The sequence below is a fragment of the Rhamphochromis longiceps genome, linkage group LG13 (assembly GCF_057381845.1).
Source record: "Rhamphochromis longiceps isolate RC_006_pf linkage group LG13, R_longiceps_female_GT1.1, whole genome shotgun sequence".
Classification (NCBI taxonomy): domain Eukaryota; kingdom Metazoa; phylum Chordata; class Actinopteri; order Cichliformes; family Cichlidae; genus Rhamphochromis; species Rhamphochromis longiceps.
This window is the reverse complement of record NC_140569.1, coordinates 16,502,574-16,521,402: the sequence shown is the minus strand read 5'-3', so window position 1 is coordinate 16,521,402 and position 18,829 is coordinate 16,502,574. Positions and strand designations below refer to the sequence as shown.

General features: G+C 43.8%; 1 protein-coding gene across 5 annotated transcripts in view; it reads left to right on the top strand.

Moving 5' to 3' along the window:
- zmiz1a (zinc finger, MIZ-type containing 1a) overlaps nt 1-18,829 on the top strand; it is a 111,289-nt gene that overhangs the window by 72,170 nt on the left and 20,290 nt on the right. For 3 of the 5 annotated variants that reach the window (XM_085428005.1, XM_085428008.1, XM_085428004.1), the window contains 3 exons: nt 4,855-4,965; nt 7,638-7,751; nt 11,213-11,318. In XM_085428005.1, coding sequence (XP_085284131.1) covers nt 4,897-4,965; nt 7,638-7,751; nt 11,213-11,318 — 289 coding nt within the window. In that variant the 5' untranslated portion in view covers nt 4,855-4,896. Of the gene's footprint in view, nt 1-3,859; nt 3,881-4,854; nt 4,966-7,637; nt 7,752-11,212; nt 11,319-17,685; nt 18,022-18,829 lie in introns of those variants that run through there. The other 2 variants (XM_085428007.1, XM_085428009.1) reach the window with 2 other exon arrangements.

The following is an 18,829-nucleotide window of genomic DNA, read 5'->3' as shown; positions in this document are numbered from 1 at the left end:
AGGTAACTAATTGTAACAGCTGTCCTCACCATGACTGTGTTAATTAAAATTAACTTAAAAGATTATAGGATTCAGTTCTCCGTTCACTTAGCACATGGTGCTCCGTTTTTGAACTTACATATAGAGTGGTGAAATAATCGTCTGTTCCCGGGGGTATCTGGTGGTGCATACCTGTAATATTCCACAACAGAAGCTCCATATTTATAGACGGCAGCAGAGCCGCTCGCATATCCCCACATCACAGCTGTTTGCATTGCAGTGTTGGGTGTCACATAGCTGCCCGGTGCTCCTGTGGTTGTCACATTAAAACAGAAGATAAACAAACAGCAACATTTAGAGTTTATTTTTTCCACCCCTGGGACAAGTCGTTTCACATTTTTATAGAGGCTGGTGGTTGTGATGGTGTAGAGGGTTTGAGTTTTATAAAGCCCAGAGGGAGCGATATGACTAATAGTTGGCTTTGCTGAGAGGGAAAAGGAGAAGGGTAGAGATTAGCGGAGGAGAGGATTAGCAGGGAGTCAACAAAATAGACAGAAACAAGGCAGAAAAACAAAGATATGAAGATGCAAGGAGGTTTGTAAAGAAAAAAATGAAGAAAGCTGACAACAAAATGGAGTGGACTGGAGAATATAAAGAAAATAGCTGCTGTATGGCATTGTGAGTTTGCCACTAAAGATAATAACGTGTATGTGTGAGAGAGAGAGAAATGGCTGGTGGCTTTTTTACAGACATACTGAGAGCAGAGATTGTGGGAGGGAGAGGTAAAGAGAGGCCATCACAGCTGAGTGGTGTTGATTGGCCTGTTTGAAAACACATGAACTGCACACAGGGAGAGAAAGAGAGGGAGAGAAGCTCAGTGCACTGGGATAAAGTGTCGCTCTGTGCCGTGCCACGCTGCAGCCCAAACCACATTAGAGCAAATGAATCCATTCCACCTCCTGTTATGGCAGCTCCCACACGGGGCCCCGGGAAGGAGGAGGGAGGGAGGGAGTGAGGGAGGAAAGAAGAGTGGCAGGAGGGTTGAGATATGAGGGATGGGGAGAAGAAAATGATAGAATGGAAAATGGAAGGTGATGTAAGGGACTCGCATGCTGGGTGGCTCTAATGATGTCTTGGGGGGCTGTAGGAGAGGAGAGCGAAAAGAAAATCTGTGGCCATATGACTGAAGATGAAGAGGAGGAGTGAAGATCCCCCGCTGAGTCCAGAGAACTGAGTTCTCCTTTTCAAAATGAAGTTGATCACTGGTCAGACTTCATCAGATTGCTCTTTTTTTGTCATTGTTCAGAACTCCCCTCTGCACTTCACCTACAGCATAGATTCAGCATTAAAGCAGTATATAATTTTCCACGTGGTTATGTAAAAGCCCTTCATTATTTTGAAATAGACCCGTCCCGAGGCACCGTGAAACCTTTTCCGACTTCAACTTTAAAAACCGTTAAAGAAATTTCAAGGAAGCGGCGACAGCATGTTGCACTTACAGCTTGCGTAGCTGCACAAGTTTGGGTCCTCAATAAGGCAGATAATTTTACATCGCTATTATTTATCAACAGGCTATAATTAAGAACTAATAAAATAAATTATAAGGTCCTGCTATACTCCCACAAAGAGTTTATTTTGCACATGAATCTTTTCATTCGTCATCTCATTTACATCCTTTTGTCTAAAGTACAAAAGCGAATTGTAAGGACCCAACTGCCGACCTGCAGTGACTGACAGAAACAATGCAGCCTTTGTAAAGATGATGAGCAAGTCATCAAAAAGTCATATGGGATTATGAGTAATGCTCTGTGACCACAGAGTTAAAGCTAACTTTGGACCTATTATTATGTATTACTGGCACGCTATGAACCTATAACATATTTAAATGTGCTTTTAGCACGTTTAGTTGTTTTTTAAGTGTGTGTGAACAGATTATTTAAGTGAGTGTCAGATTGGCCCTCGAGGGAGCAAAGGGGCCCGTTCTTTCATCAGTGCACAGCACACAGCTTCTACAGTTTTAGTTTGTAACGTCAGCTGATGTCTGCACAGGTAATTTTGCATTCATTAGCATCTCACTGCTTGCGCATTGATTTTGGAGAATACTGTGATTGACCTATCAAGGCGCTGATTGCAACCATATCATCCAACCCTGCTCCTAATGTATTCCCATGCAATGCATAGCACTGCGATGTGTCACAAGCTCCTGCACAGCTGCCTCCGTGTAACGACCGATCACATTCACAAAGCTCGCTGCACTTGACAAAGGTGGTAGTCATTTGTCTGAAATGAGAAATCACTCGCGCTATGAGCGATCGTACGCTGTGTCTGTGCACGTGCGTGCTGCTGCTGTTGATAATGAAGAGATCATTTCAACACTCTTTTTTTTGTTTCTCTCCGTCTCTTCTCTCCACCGAGCCTAGCCCTTCTTTCCCTCTTCCTGCCATTCTTCAGGGCCTTTCATATCACTGCGCTTTTGTTTAGGATTGCTTATTTCTTGCCCCGTTTCTCCCAGCTCGTTTTCGCTCAGAAACAGAAAGAGAAGGAGGGAAACAACAAAAAAAAAGAACACAAGCTTCCTTGGATGTTAGCACTGCTTATATTTTGCTCTTACTCTGCACTGATTCATAGCAGCATCCTCCCACTGCTTTTTTGTAGAGAGGTCGTAATATGCACATCGTAATTGGATGTGTAATGCTTTCCTTTGCACCTCGGGTAAGCAGTGCTGACTGTTGCTGATTAAGATGTTGGGAAGACAATAAAGATTAAGCAGGTCTGTCTGTGGCTTGTGCATGCTCAAACAATGATGGAAGTTGCCCAAAAACAGAAAAATATAACTCTGGAAAGGAGGGGGGAAAAAGTCAGCTGCTACACTAAGACACACACATAAGGTTTTTTTTTCCAGCCTAATCAGTGAATCTGTGGAAAACTGAGAGCAGAGATTTCAACATTTTGCGGTAAAACATTTAGCTTCCCCTCCCAGTGATCAGATAACAGATTAGCGTGTTTCGTTTTGAAAGTACAGGAGGAGGAGTGAGGATGTGGGGCAACTGGGAGATGTTCTGCTCCGTCTACAATGGAGCATCATCTGTTACGCAACACATTACACGGGCGTGTGCTGCTGGGTGGTCTGACAGCGCGGACGGTCGGTCAGTCAGGTGAATTGGCTTCTAGTCTCAGTTACAATGCCGCTGACTGAGCGCAGCCTGGCCAACCAGTCACATTTCCACCTCATTTTCCTTTCAGAACCTCAGGGCCCATCTTTTCATCGACTAACAAAAGAGCTGTATGTTGATGGGGAGGGGTGTGTGTGTGTGTGTTGGACCTTGTGAAAGTGCAACAGAGGGAAGGAGGGAAAGATGGTTAAAATATGTAGCTATCTCCACCCCAAAGCCCCCGGCCCTCCTCTTTTCTTTCTAGTCTTGATGTGTTGGGACAGCAGGAAGGGGAGCTGGAGGAGAAACAGTTAATCAATAGCCACAAGGTCAGACGGCCAGCGCTGGGCTGAAGCGTGCCCTGTTAGCGGTCTGTGGAGCTGCCTGCTTGCTGAAGGGGGATTTGTAGCACTTGTCAGGGCTTAAAGGAGGCCTCTCTGGACCACTTACTCCAGGTGTAGTGTATAAAAAGAGACATGCTGGTTAGCAGCAGGAGAGGGAGACATCTGCTGGACGCTGGGAGGCACAGCAGCATGGCAGAATTAGGCCACACAAAGTTAGGGGTCAAGTTTTGCACAGTCAGAGTGACTTTGTGGCTCGCACTCTACGGATTTAGCAGTTTCCTCAGGACAGTCAGCGCCCACACCGTGCAGCGCGATGAGACATTTCCCTGCCAGGCATTTCACAACATTTGCTCCAGAATTCCTTGTTACTCATGCAAGCAGTGTATTGGTGATGTTCAAGACTTTGTAAGTGCACTCTGTGTAACTCTAATCTGGTAATGCTTAAGCTCGGAGGATTAGTAATACAGTCTTATTCTTAAAGTGTTGCTTTGAAGTTTTACCTTTACGTTTAATCAAAGTGAAGCATTCAAGCTTTTGTGTTTACATGCTCTTAAGTGCGAGAGTGTGTGCGCGCGCGTGTGTAAAAGAGAGTGTGTGTGCATATTGCTGTGCTCTTTCTAAGATAGGTGCACAAGACTGAGCGCTACAGATGAAAACTCTCAGGCTGAGCACTGTGTTTCGATCGTGTTTGTTCTTTCGCTCTGTTTCTCGCAGCAGGGGATCTTGGGGGACCCTTTATCAGTGCTGAGCAGCTTTCCACCACCACCTGTGGTTTCTCTGTTGGCCTTTTGTGTGGAGGAATGTGAAGCGGACCAATACTGATAGAGATAAACACAGAGGGATGGTGAGGGACGGGGGCTTCGCTGGCAAATCAGCACGATACCCATTAATCCAAATCTCAGCATATTTCTCTGAGATGCTCAGAAAAGTGAACGCACGGTGGCAATTGTTCATGTTGTTGCAAAGAAAAAGAGAAAAAGAAGAACCTTATCTTCTGTTTGATTTGTTTGTCCACGGCACAATGATAACTTCAGCTCTGAGGGTTGCTAACAGCTGTCTTTTCTCTTTTGCAGTGTGAGACTTTTCTCACATAGTTAGCAAAAAAGCTGCAACAGTTTCCTTTCAGTTTCATCATGTTTCCGTTTGTCATTAATGCTGCTGCTGCAGGACATCTCAGTTTCGTGCATTTGCCAAAAATATGCGCTCGAGGCTGATCAAACCCTTCAGTGAGTCAGCGCGTAAACAAGCTGGCTTCTCAGTTTGAAACATTTCTTGAGCTACTGTTTGAAATTTACAGCCTGCAAACTCTGCACGCACTGGGGGACCTGACAGAAACCTGTTGTAACAGTTGTACTTCTCCCCATCCTCTTCTTTTACAGAGTAAAAGAGCTCTTTAATGGAGTCCCGATAGAGACGTCAAGATGAACACGTTACCATCAATGGACCGGCACATCCAGCAGACCAATGACAGGCTGCAGTGCATCAAACAGGTGTGTATGCAGAGCAGTGTGTAGAAGCCCTCTCTCCTCCTCCTTGTTTTACTCCTTTGCAGACACAGTTTTTAGAGGCAAAGACAGAAGAATGTACATTTCCTCATCCTTCCTGCATTACTTTCTCCCCTCAGCACCTTATTTGGGCATCAGTTTTTCTGGCCATTAGCTCCAGTCACACAGATCAAGTTGCACAGGGTCATAGAGCGAGAGAGAGAGGGGGAGGCAAATCTGGCAGCTAACACAGGAACAGACTTCAAAGCGACTAGCAACATAACAGCCCCCCTCCCTTCTTCTCCTGGTCCTGTGTTCCCTTACTTCACGTTCCTGACTCTTGACGTTTGCCTACTCTTGTTGTGGTTTTGCTTAAATACTTCTTTGACTGTCAGCTTTCAGGAGACTCCTCATAGACACACATATATACAGACAGACATAACCCAGGGCTACCGCCTCTGCCTGTGATTAATCGTCTACAAGAGCTCATAGACTGGTTGGCTAGCTGGCTGGCTGTGGGCATATTCATTTATGCTACGTGGGTGTGATGCTTTATATCTGAAAACATCCATATGACACCATGCCTTAGAGTGACTCAGTGAATGATGGAGCTTCTTAGCTTGTGATTTTTTGCAATTTCTCTTTACCCATTGTTGAACCTCCCACCTCCACCCCCTTATTCCCGCGTTCCCTCCTAAACTCCTGCGCACCTTTCATAATAACCTCCATCTGAACAGGCTCAGATCGCCTCGGCTCTTTTGCACGACACCAAATCTTGGAAAGGCTCTGTTTTTTGAAACGTCAGCTCATTTCAAGTGAATACAATTTGAAGTAACTGACACTGCTCACGTCTAAAATCCCCCTCGTTTACTTTCCTTGGCGTCACCGATAAGCCTGTAATAGGCGGATTTAACACGTCTGGCTTAATAAACGCACTAATTGTAGTTTGTTTTATGTACTCCTCAGCTTTTGCTGTAATGGAGCTTGTCGTAAACCTGACTTCAAAGGCTCTGAGCTAGTCATTGAGCGCTGAGCTTGTGGTAGCTCTGCTAGCAGGGTGTTGTTTTGGTTTGGGGAAAGCCGCTGGCACAGAGCAAGCTGTTATGCCCTTTTCTGTGTCGTGTTTTTTTCATGCAGCCAGGTAAGCACTGAACAGCCTGAACCACTGCTGGCCTAAAAAGAGGAGTACGCCGGTCCGTCATCTCGCTGAGGACAGTCTGACAGACGTCTGTCTCTTGGTGTGCTAAAGCCCCATCACTGCTGCAGCTGCTCTTCTCTCTCCCTCGCTTCCCAGTTCTTGTCCTCATCCAACCCTAAACAACAACAAGAACAGCTCAGGCCCCATCCTCCTCCTGAAACTCAGCTGAGCTGTTTCACTCCGCTGTCCTCCCCCTCACACCAGAGTCGAGGTTGTCAGGCAGAGTTGGTGGCGAGTGCTGCGGCAGGAGGAGCTGTGAGTTCAGATCTAGACAGACAGCCCCTGCTGTGCTAGTTCTGATTCCTCTCGCGCTGGAGGTTGATACGCCTCCCATCAAGCAGCAATAATGCCAGATTATATCACTCATCTAGAGCAGGCTCTTCTCCTCCCTCTCACTGAACCTCGATGAGAGCATCTCTCACTTTCTCTCACTCTTTCTGCTTTTCTTCGTCATCAGTCAGACTCCTGTGAGAGTCTACAACTAACTCTATAATGCCTAATCTTCACATCACAAAAGATGAGTCACTCAAGGCCTCTCTTGAAGCCCATGATATCGTTGGACGCTCTCAGAGATTTTCTCAGTGGGCGGGCACCGGCTTGACACGTCGCATTTGCAACGAGGAGTCCCTTTTGTCACACATTGCCAGAAAGCTGCCCTTTCAGAAATGCTCACCTCTGCTGCCCCCTAAAGACAATAGTTCTACCTTCTTTCCAAGAGCACACAAAACATAACGCTTCAGCTCTAGATGAGAATAATAAATGCTTTCAAGTGGGCTCAATCTCGCCGAGTGAACGAGCTGCAGCTCTGCGCCATTTCAGAGCTATTAACCTCCTGAGCCGTGAAGAAAGGGAGCCCAATTTTAAAACCGCTTATTGTGTCCTGCCAGCCTCAGTAGCCTTCAGACACTGGGAAGAAAAGACTCAACTGTTTCAGGCCTCAGTGAACAAGCGAGAGAGACAGACAGAGACTCAAAGAGATTAGACAACACACCAACGGCTCGTATTGAGTCTGCACACATAGCTGCCAGGACCAAGGTTGTTTTCTTTGTGCACAGCCAAGTCAGCCAGTGGAGTAATGGTGCCTGGGCTCTGTTACACTGAGAACAGGCAGGGAATGAGGGGAAGTGAGAGAAGGAGAATTGGAGGGAAAGATTTGGTTGCTGTGTGGGTCATGGGGGTGAGGGATGGGTGTTGCCAAGAGAGATTAACAAGAAACACTGGCATCATTGTTGATATGGGTGTGATCTTCTTCCCACATTGCGGCTGAGCCCTGAGTGGGCGTATATTGGAAAGAGTCAAGGTCCTCACAGGGTTGCGGAGAAACACAAGACATTAAATCAAGGCAGTTTAAGGGGGGAGAACAAGGCTGCAAAACTACTTGGGTTCAGTGTTTTTCCAATTTGTACTTAATGCGAAAAAAATAACACTCATTATTTCCCATTGTCTCTAATAGCAGTCTCCTTTCTGTCTGTTTGCACAGCACTTACAGAACCCAGCCAACTTCCACTCAGCGGCCACAGAGCTGCTCGACTGGTGTGGAGATCCCCGGGCCTTCCAGCGACCTTTCGAGCAAAGTCTCATGGGATGTCTGACGGTACGCAAACACTAATTATGGTTTTTGTTGAGTTTTTCAGGTACTTTTTTGAACACAAGGAAAACAGTAATTAGATTTGGATAAGGATGTGTCCACCTCTGAGGCTTTTAGCCGACGTTTAGGATCGTATATACACAAGTTTCATGTAATATTCGTGTAGATATTTCAGATTGTTTTACAAAGCTGTTAATAGCACGTTGTAATTTGGATCCAGAGGTGATCTAGCTGCTTAGGCTCTTGACAGAAGTTGTCGTCAGCTGCTGCTACATTGTGCTGTGCACACACAAAACCACACACATACACAGAAGAGGTATGAAGAGGTTTGTAACTACCCAGTCACCTCTGGCTATCGCCTTTCAGTTCGCTAGCTGCTGCTCATCGATCTGGGCACAGGGCCAGAGAGCTGGCTCTCACCAGGTGTGTACAAACCTCTCACACACGTACTTACATGCGCAGCCATGTGTGCGAGCCCTTAGAGCAAAGACCTGCGTGTTTCACGTGTTTATTGCAAAGATAAGCCTTTGCAGCACTGAAAGAACGCTGTTCCCAGTCCAAGCGTTCACGTGAGCAAACAGACAAATGCTCATTAATGTGTAAATCACAATGAAAGCCTCTTAAAGGCCGATAAGGAGCTATACAATCGAGCCCCCCCACTGAGATCCCTCTCAGCATGGTGCGGTTTTCATCAGCTAAATTGTTTCGTCAGACTTGGAGCAAACTGCTGCTTATCTGGAGAATTAGAACACGCAACAAGTCTGTGCATTCTTTCAGGATTTTGTCTTTATGCCGGTTGTGTATCAGAGATCCAAAGAGAAATTTAAACATGACTGTTAATTGAACACATGCTCCATGTGGAGGATGCGCCTGTTCCCCGGGGGCTTTAGAATCAGGAAGAGATGACGCAAATAACAAGTATTCCACTGTTAGAATGACACTTTACATGACAGGTGTAGTGTTTTTTTTGTGTTTTGTTTGTTTCTTTATATTTATGCAAAATGTGTGGGCGGTAATGTAGTGGATGCAGACATATGTATTATTTTTGTATATGATTCCACAGTTTTCTAAATTCTCCCACGTAGTTCACAAGGAGCCGTCTTTCACGAATGACTTCAACAGCAGTTAAAAATAAACTACAAAACTGATTCCTTTTCTCTTTGGCAAATAGATAAACAAGAAAGTGAGTGGCCTACTAACCCTTTCAGCACCTCTCACAGCGCTGTTTTCATATTGACAGAAATATGTGCTTGGATGCACATCCTCAGAGGGAGATTAAGCTGAAAAAGGCTTATGAGGTGAAACACTGTCAAATCCATGTTGAATCTATGCTAGCCTCTGTAACTGGCTGCCTGCCTTGTATAAACTGTAGGGCAGACTCACTCACGCAGGAAATTAAGCCATTGACAACAACACGATTTGAGCGTTTGTCAGAATAGTTTGCTTAATCCTGATGTGTCCTGAGCAGCTTCAGATGGATATAATGCAAGTTGCACTGGAAGTGTAGAATTGCATATTTTATTCTCCTGAATGGAACAATCAAATAAACCCTATTATTGACATCATTTCACCAGTTTTCTCTCTTTTTTCACCTCCCAAGCTTTTTACAGTATTGTGCACAAGTGTCGAGCCACCTCTCTTTTTTTGTTTTGCTTCCAAGGAGCCAGACTTGCTTCTAATTGTTTAAAGTGTTTTTGAGAAACTTATTTTCTTTCTTTCTTTGGACATTGGCTGCTTTTTGACTCATTTTAAGTCTACTCATTATAAATGATTATTTTAAGAGGAAGGTTTTTAGTGTGCTTACCCCTGTAACACTGGCCGATGAATCATTTAAGCATAAAAAGGAACCTAACTCACAGGATGAATCAGTGTTGTGTCTACATATAACAGGCAACTTAGCAAAGAACCAGTTTTAAGTTGTAGCTTTTGGCACCTTGTTACTAGCATCCTGTTGCAAAAACACATCATTTGTTCCCTTTTTTTGTTTAATCTATAAAAATAAAATGCCAAAGTTAACACAGCTTAGCAGGCATAAAGTATTTTTGCACCAATAAGATGATTCCCAAAAAACTGTTAGCTTAAAACCTGCCACCTAATAGATGTATTTGCTCCTTCAGTTCATCCATCTACTGTTCACTAAAGCCTCATTATAAATGGTCTCAGTGGAAGGGCGACTGTCAAGAAGCCATTCTTCAGGCTGAGATATGCCACTTTACATAAGACTGTTCTGAAATCAGTCTGATGGAGCGACAAACTCAAATTTGAAATTTTATATCAATATATATGGAGGAAACTGGGAGAGAGGTGCAGCAGTGAGCGTATACAGGCATCTGTTAAACACGGTGGAGGCTCTCTCGTGGCTTTGCGCTGCATTTCACCCAGTGGTGTTTGGGTTCTTGTTAAAATGATGGAAAAGTCTGATTTTGATTTACCATGCATTACCATTTGGAGATCCTCTGATTGCAGCAAAGATCCTCATCTTTCAGCATGGCAATAATCCTAAACACACTGGCAGAGCAGTAAAAGCATAACTGGATAGAAACGTGCAAACTATTCCAATTTTGTGTTTTAATAGTAGATGGATTAGAAAAACTTAGACATATTTACCCGCTAACTGAAGCTTGAATCGACAGAAAAATACCCCAATACCTATTATTTCAGGTGCTTTCAGAGCAGACAGTTCTGCAGACTATCCAGAGGTTAGTCTGGACATCCCCTGGAACTGCATACCTTCCTGTTTTCATTTGAGCCATTCATAGAACATCTGGGGCAATGTAATATCTGGCCAGCAGCTGGTAATGCACCATCACCTTGTGATCTTTTTATTTATTGTTTGATTTTTTTAGTTGGGTGGTGGATGCCTGGTAGCGAGTACAGGGGAACTCCTAGTGAATGTGTGTTTATATTGGGCTCTGCGCAGTCAGAATTACATAGTATTTCCTCTGTTGCATATAGATTCAACAAAGCCTGCACTTTTCAGTATGATCTCATAAAAAAGAAAAAGTTACTAGCACTATGAAAAAGTCCCACATTCTCCTCATCTGGTTGGACATCTGACTCACGCTCCGGCTGGCTGGGTGTCGCGCTCTGGCCAGTTCACTTCCTGGTCAGTGCAGACTTGTTTCAGGTGACCCTTCATAAGCTCTGCTCCTTCTGCAGAGTGACTGTGGTTTGGCACTCTCGCCTCTCTTGGAGGAGGATACAGTCATCAAACACGTCCCAACTCTGGATCATTGGAGCGAGCCAGACTGCAGACTCCACATTAATCTTACTATCTGTCTTTTCGTGTGTGTATTTGTGCGTGAGCGTTCACTCTTTCTGAAGAGAAATGAAGTTTATTTACAAAAGTGGCTCAAAATATGAGCACAGTTAATAAATTCAGCAGTCGAGAATATTTAGAAATTCAACTTGGGGACTTTTGATAGATAGACAGCAGCTATACTCACAATCCGCTGCTCTTTCTCCAGGTGGTGAGTCGCGTTGCTGCTCAGCAGGGGTTTGACTTGGACCTGGGCTACAGGCTGCTGGCTGTATGTGCTGCCAACAGGGACAAATTCACTCCTAAATCTGCAGGTAAGACCCATCACTTAAAAACAACAACTTTTCTTTATATACAAAACAAGTCACATATCATAAAATCACATCTTAAAGTCTTATGCTAACAGACAGTTTAGCTTATTAATTAAATAACTGTATAGTTTCAATAAATAAAAAGAAAATAAATGTCTGTTAAAGTCACCATGAATCTGTGGTTGGTTGATTTCTACCAGCAACCACAAACATCACACAAAAAGTCCATGGAGCATTATAATGTGAAGTTATTTTTAGTTCCCATTAAACATTGATGTGCTATTGAGATGAGCCATCTGAGAGGTAGCCTGAGAAAAAGAGTCCACTCAACAGTGTTTCCGCACTGCGTGCGTGCAGCCTACACGCACATACACATGAAGCCAAAAGAGAAAGAGTGAGCAGTAATGCTATCCTCAGACATTTATCTATCAAATCCAATTTCCCCCGATCCATACCTCCCCTCCCCGCCTCTCCGCCTCCCACAGTCCTGCAGGAGCTGCCTGTTCTTGTACATTTGTCAAAGTGAAACATGCAGAGGCGGGAGAGAGAGGAGAGAGAGAGAAAGAGATGGATGGCTGGAGAGGTGTCGCTGATGTGTGCTGGACCACTCGCTCTGCCTGACAGAAACCTGACAAAGCTGTTGTCAGCCAGTCAGAGCACAGATAAACCTTTATTCGGCGGTTGCATGAGTAGGAATAATAAGAGTCAAATATTTTGTCTGGTTTCTTTGTTTTTCTGACAAGTTAAACGTGTGTCATTTGTCGGAAAACAGGAACTGCAGTTATGTCAGTAACGGTTTTGAAATCTTATCCCATAATTCCTCATACAGGCTACAGTTAAATGTGTTGCAGTTAAATGTACAGAAGGGAGTTTCTGCTTTGTTTTGTTTTTTTGTCCAAAGTGTCCGTGATATGAACATTTGCTAAGGGTGAATATCAGCTTTCAGTTGTGGCGGGAAGCATCTTGTTGGGGGGAACTTAAGTGGTCAGACAGACGTCATTGTACATTATTGATTGTTGTGTTTCTCTCTCTCTCTGTCTCTCTCTGTGTTCCTGCGTTGGGATAATATGATTGTTGTCCAGGCCATGGCACGGACTGGCTGGCAGGCTGCCTGGCTGGGCTGGGCTGGGCCCGACTGACAGTCAGAATCATCTTCAGGCCTGCTGATGGTTCTGGGATCTAATAGAAGACAGCACGAGGGTTTCAGGAAGAGCTGTTTATGTACAGGAGACAAATGGGTACTATAGTGTAATTATGCGAGGTTGGGGGAGGGATGTGAGATATGATGCAGCCAGCCATTAAACAGGGCAGACAGGCTGCTGGGGTGGGAAGCAGATATGACTCAGGGCAGATCTTACTCACTGAGCGTCCGTCTTAGCTCCCTTACAAGGACGTCTGTCTGAGAAGCCAGACAAGGGGATGACAGCGGAGACAAGATGTGTGCATGAAATCAAAGATACATCCATGCGCTCAGAAAGAGATGTAGAGAAGTGTCGGCTGTCTGTGTGGTCGTTTGTGTCTTTTCACCTGCCTTGCGCGCGCGTGTGTATGTACGTGCATTTATGCATGCGTGTGTGTCTAATTGTGCAGCTCCTGCACAATGTTCTTGGAGTCTGCATGGCGACAGAAGCCTGTGAATCTGACACCTGAGAGCCCAGACAAGGGCCAAGGAGTCTGGGATGCTATCTGTAGGCTCCTCAGGGATGGAGGCAGACTGCAGATCAATCACACTGACACTTTCTTTGAAAGCATCAGTCAAATAAGAAATTGATGAAACAATTATCCCTACCCTCCATTAGAGCAGTTCAACAAAAACATTTAAAATTATATTTGTGTGGGGTTTTTTAAAAACTGCAGCCACAAATGACTGTAGAATGAATGCAAATAAATGCTGAGTGAACATATTAGAAACTAATCACTAAACTTTTAGGTTTCCAAGAAGGCTGACTTTGCATTTTAATATTTACATCAACTCTTTTGTGTGTCTCAATTAAGTGTCTTGCAAGTAATTGAACCCATGAACAAAGTACAAAGGCATAGTTGCACAGTATGAAAGTATAAATTGCTGACTGTGAGATCTGTCGAGTGAAGTAGAAAGATTTTCAGCAACAGCAGGCAGCTGACGATGAGCTGTCTGGAGATTGTGACCCTGCAGTGAAGCCTGGGGGATTAGTATGTTGCTCTAATCTGGAATCAGTCAGAGAAGAGACCTATCTGCTGTTAGGCAACGTAGCATTAGCACTGTTAACTCTCAGAACCAGCAAAGATACACAGCATTACTGCTGTTAGCATAGTAGGATTGTTAGCATTGATGTTTTGCTCCATGTTTATTTTTTATTTTTTGGAGTAGGCATGCTATAAGCTCAGGTTTATAGAAAAATAAACTTAAGTAAATCTGTGTTTATGTTTTACACCCAATAATCTGTAGTCTAGCACAAATACGCTTACACCTCAGAGGTTCATTAGATGATAGAGGCGCACTTTCCGCCTTACAAATGCACAAAACACAACACATAGGAAATTAGATTAATCACAAAATCTGTCGAAGCTTTTTCTGCTGCCTTTTTCAGTGAATCTGCTACTCTAAATATAAACTCATAAAGAGTTAGTTATCTTCCTTTTATGAAGGAAAAGCTTCACAAATTGTCACCAAGATCAGCTTTAGTTGTCTGCAGTTATCAGCTTGTCACCTCATCTCCTTGAAAATATCTCCTCCTGTTGTTTGTACTCGGATTACATCTGAAGTGTGACTTGGATTGTTTTGAATGTGTATATGTTTCCAGCGTGACTCGACATGCCCTGGATTAGAGGCGGCTCCTCCCTGGAATGGTAGCTTTTTTAGCTTTAATGTTTAAGATACACACAGGTTGCTGCTTGTTTTCCCTTTGTCTAACTCAAAGACGTAATAGTTATTTAGACTGGAATCTCGAGTGATATTGTAATTTACACAGAAGGTTAAAGTCCCTATCCAAACAATGATTCGAACTGTAAAACCTTATCTGCATACATTAAAATTACATATTTAACATTTTTTCCAGGCCTTAACATGGCATAGACTTAACTCTAGCTTTCGTGTAATGCTATAAATATATATATGATTTTGCAAACTAGTCCCCACCCCCTCCTTCAGCAGCTTTCCTGTAGCCTGCTCTCCTGTACTAGCAAGTCTCACTTACAATACTGGTTCCCGGTGCTGAAGTTTTAAGCAGTAGGTTTTTTCCTCCTGCTTAGTTTGTGAAAGGAGAAGTCAGTAAAACAGAAAAGGTGCTTTTCCAGTCAGCGGAGGGGAAAACGCAAAAACAAGAACCACCGTTGCCAGGAGAACACGGGACAATGGCTAGGTGCTCAAGGTTAGAACTAAACAAAGCTTTCATCTCAACCAGAGAATTTAGATGGATGTGCACTTGTTGGAAAGCTGTGCATAACAAGTCATAAACTCAAGTACATCATGTTCACATGACCTGTGTCTCCTCTCCTTTCTCTCCTCTCTGTTTGTCTGTTTCACAGAGATACACTTGCACAGTCTCACAAAAGTTTGTAAAATAATAAGTTATTATTTAAAAATAGTTTCCTGAATAAGTTTGGACATTAAAACTACTGGGTTAGAGCTATGGTCTAAAACTGTGAGGTTGGGTTTAGAAAAAGATTAAAGATTGCCTTGGATTAAAATACAACGTTTTAAAGCTATGGTCACTTGGTTGCCATGGTGACGCATACCTGCTTTGTCTGGATTAATTAAATGCATGCTAAAGAGATATGCTTCTTATTAAGCTTCTTACTTACAAAGTTGTACCTGACACATAGATTTTTTTCATTTTTTTGCTTGAGCCCAACAATTGTATAGGTGGGTAGAGATTACTGGCTGATATTAATCTGTCTGTGTCTGCACTTATAACAGCAGATAAATGAAAATTTATATACAAAGACGAGGTGGGAGAAACACCCTTCAACCATGTTACGAGTGTTGACGTTGCATTGTTTGCCCACCAGAGGGCGCTTTGAATCTTCCACGACACATGTTAGCAATGCCATAAATACAACCACGAGCGTAAACAAGTAAATAAGTAACTACGCATAGCAAATGTTAATGAAATCTGTTTATGTTTAATGTGTCTGAAAGAAAAAAAAATATCAGCTAATATATCAAACTATCGGTTAGTTTAAAAATCACCAAATATCAGTATCGGTTTTAAAAGTCCTATATCTGTTGGGCTTTAATGGATATGTCTGCATAGCAGAGCATAAACTAACTACTAACTGCATTATCATTGGTGTAGTGGGCGATTTTAGATCTACACAAGTGATCAGTGTGTTGCACTGTGTTTTGCATGTTAGGGTAGTTTCCCTGATTCAGCTGGTTAAGAACGAGTATTTGAGAAAAAAAGAGGAAACGATGATGAGAAGGCTTTGTTGGAGGTGGCTGGTGGAGTCCCTTCCACCCACTCGCATCTGACATTTATGAAATTTATTGGCAAAGCTGGTGTTTCTCTGTCAGTCAGCGGAGCACGCTCAGAGCTCAGATCAGGAAAACAGCCGCTCTGCTGTGTCAACAGTGACAGAAAACTTCCAGGGTGTGGCTGTAACTCACCCCCATGTCCTGTGAAAACACACACTTCACTAGCCAGTAAACTCCCTCACTTTAACAAGAACTGCAAGAGAATGAGTCCTCCTATTAGCCTCTGTGTAGGCACACTGTGTGAGCGCCTGTGCGTAGACACAAACCCTTGTCTTTCTTCTCTTAGCCTACAACAATCTGACATGTCTTCCACTTATCTGCTTCAATTTACTTTCACCTGATTGATTTTCTCGGCCTGTCTTTCTTTCCATCTTTGAGTCGTGCATGTGTATGTACAACTAGAGGAAAGTGTAGGCATCCTTTGTTACTGACCCAATCAACCTTAGAGACTTTTATATTTAATTACTGCTGAGTAAGTGCAGGGCTCTGAATTATTAACAGGAAACTGGGTTTATTTTTAGCAGACGGGCCTCTCTTCTGACACTCTCCAGTGGTTCATTTTAGATGATGCAACCCCCAAAACTACCTTCAGAACTTTACTATTAATTTTATAGAAATAAAACTCACGGGGAAACACTTATTATGGAAGCTGCATTTACTGCCCCTGGCTGATTGGGCCCTCTATCACACACTCCTTAATTGGTTTGGTTTATACAGTTACAAGCGAATTCATTTTAGTAATATCCCAGCTGACAGGACAGTGCAGTTGTACTCAACACACTCACACACACACACAGAAGACTTTGTTCTTGTCAAAACCGGATGAGCAAATGATTTAAATCCTCCTTTTGTTCAGGGTTGACTGATCTGGCACCCACATCTCAGGACCTCAGCCAACACCCCCACCATCATCTCCCCCCCAGGGGCTTTCGACACACCCTTTTAAAGTTATATTTCTGGCCAACAATGCCTCTGTTGTGTCTGTGCGTTTCGATTATGCGTGGGACATTTGTGAAACTGTTAATGACTGCGTACGCTGCACAAAAACCACACAAAAGAAAAACTTCTCTCAGCTGTCACGAGGCCCGTGGGCTTTTCCCTCTTCTTTATTTGACTGTGCGGCCCCATTTTAGCATTTAGGTAAGGGCAGCGAGAACAACGTCGGGTTAGGTCTTTCCTGTTCATTATTAAGAGGTGGGCGCGCAAAGACAATGAACTCAGATTCACCCTTGTGTGCCTCGCATTTTTATTCATCTACTTCAGATATTCTGCTAATCTCTGGTGTGTCTTCTTAGCTGGATGTGCAAAGTGGCCGCTGTCAGATTTTATTGTCCTGCGGACAGGAGTCCCCCTCTCTGATAAGCCCGATAACTTACTTCTTGTCTGTCTTTGAAAAGATTGATCTTTTTTCTTCTCCCACTTCCTTCCTCGTGTGTAGGCTTCCAGCCAGCGTTTTAAGCTCCACCCATTTATGCAAGTTTGCAATCTGAGCTTGCAGGGTTTTTCTGTTTTGTTTTTTTTCTTCTGGTTTTCTTTGCCCTTCCTGACAAATGGCAGTCACATTGCTGGATCATGCATGTGTGTGTTCCACAGTGAACTGTGTAACAGCTTAGAGAGACAGAGCAATGGAGAGCTAGAGCCTACACATCAATAACGGCACCTTACAACTGAGGTGAGAAGCGCTGCAAATATCTTGCCGTCTCTATCGCTAGTCCTGTTTGTCTGCGTCGCCTCGCTGTCTTTATCTCTTCCTCTCATCCTCCCTCCTCCACTGCTCCCTCTTGTCTATCCACCCCCCCTCCTCCTCCTCTCTGCTGTCTCAAGAGTGTGTTGGAGCCGGTAGCAGGTACAGCAGGAGCCCATTAGTGCAGAGCCCTGCTCTGATTGGATAAGCTGGAGAAACTGGGAGACTGCCTCTGAATAATTGATGTGCATTGTGCAGACGCTGGACAAGGGAAAAAGACAGATCAGAGAGCAAGGAAGGAGAAAGAAAGCGAAAAGAGAGCGAGAGGGAGAGAAGGGAGAAAGACAGGAGAGGACAGAGGAAGTAAGAAAAGAGTGAGCAGAGTGAGAGATCTGTGCAGAGAGTGAGAGTGATAAGGCACAGGCACAGGAGGCTTGGAAGCAGCAAAAAGCTTTGAGAGTTCCCACTGGCCTCTGCAGAAACAGGAGCATTTGTGACACTTGAGTCTTTTCTCTGCGCTATGAAGGGAATGAGATGAGATGTGCAGGGACTTTGCCCGGCTCTGGGTAAGTGTCAGAGAGAGAGTGTGTGTGTCTGTGTGTGTCTGTGTGTGTGTGCGCTCCCCCCTCCACGTGCCTCTCTATAACAGAACTATTTGGCGTATTAAACGAGTGTGTTTGTATGCATAGCGGATGATCAGGGGGTTAGCAGAGGCCAGTTGAGCAACTGCTTTTGATCTATGATTGATACAAGAAGAAAAAGCAACAATTAGCTGCAGTGTTTCTTTAAAGTATGTTATTTTAGTACATTTAAAATAGGAATAATCATTTCAGCTGTGCCTTGACATTTGTGCGTTTCAGGCTTAATAATACGGGCTTCTAGCTTTGTAGTAGTGTAACACACCGGTCGCTCGCACCAGAGAGGATCAGAAGAGATCAGCTGACCACAGGTTGACCTACATGCTGTTCTGTCATAGGGGTTACACTGACTGCCTGTTTCGTGTGTGCAAACACACACTTCGCAGTGCATTACACTTAGGTTGTTTTAAGTTTTATCTTGAGTTAGGATTTAGGGTTGTCAGTTTAACATTACAATTATAGAAATGCTACAATGCTACACTATGATTGTATGAGCCCTGGTGGCTATGCAGCATCGTACAGCTAGTAAAATCCTTCAGATTTATGAAATGTAAGAGAGGTCGTGCTCATGTTGGTGTTAGGAGTACGTGCGTCAGTGTCCCTCTTTCAGTCAGGAAAAGATGACCCACTTTTCCATTGTGGATTCTTTTTTTAAGTTGTTGACCTGTGCTTGGAGCCAGAGCCTGTCTGCTTGTCCACTCATTAGGAGAGAAGAAGAGAGAGGAGGAAAGAGGGG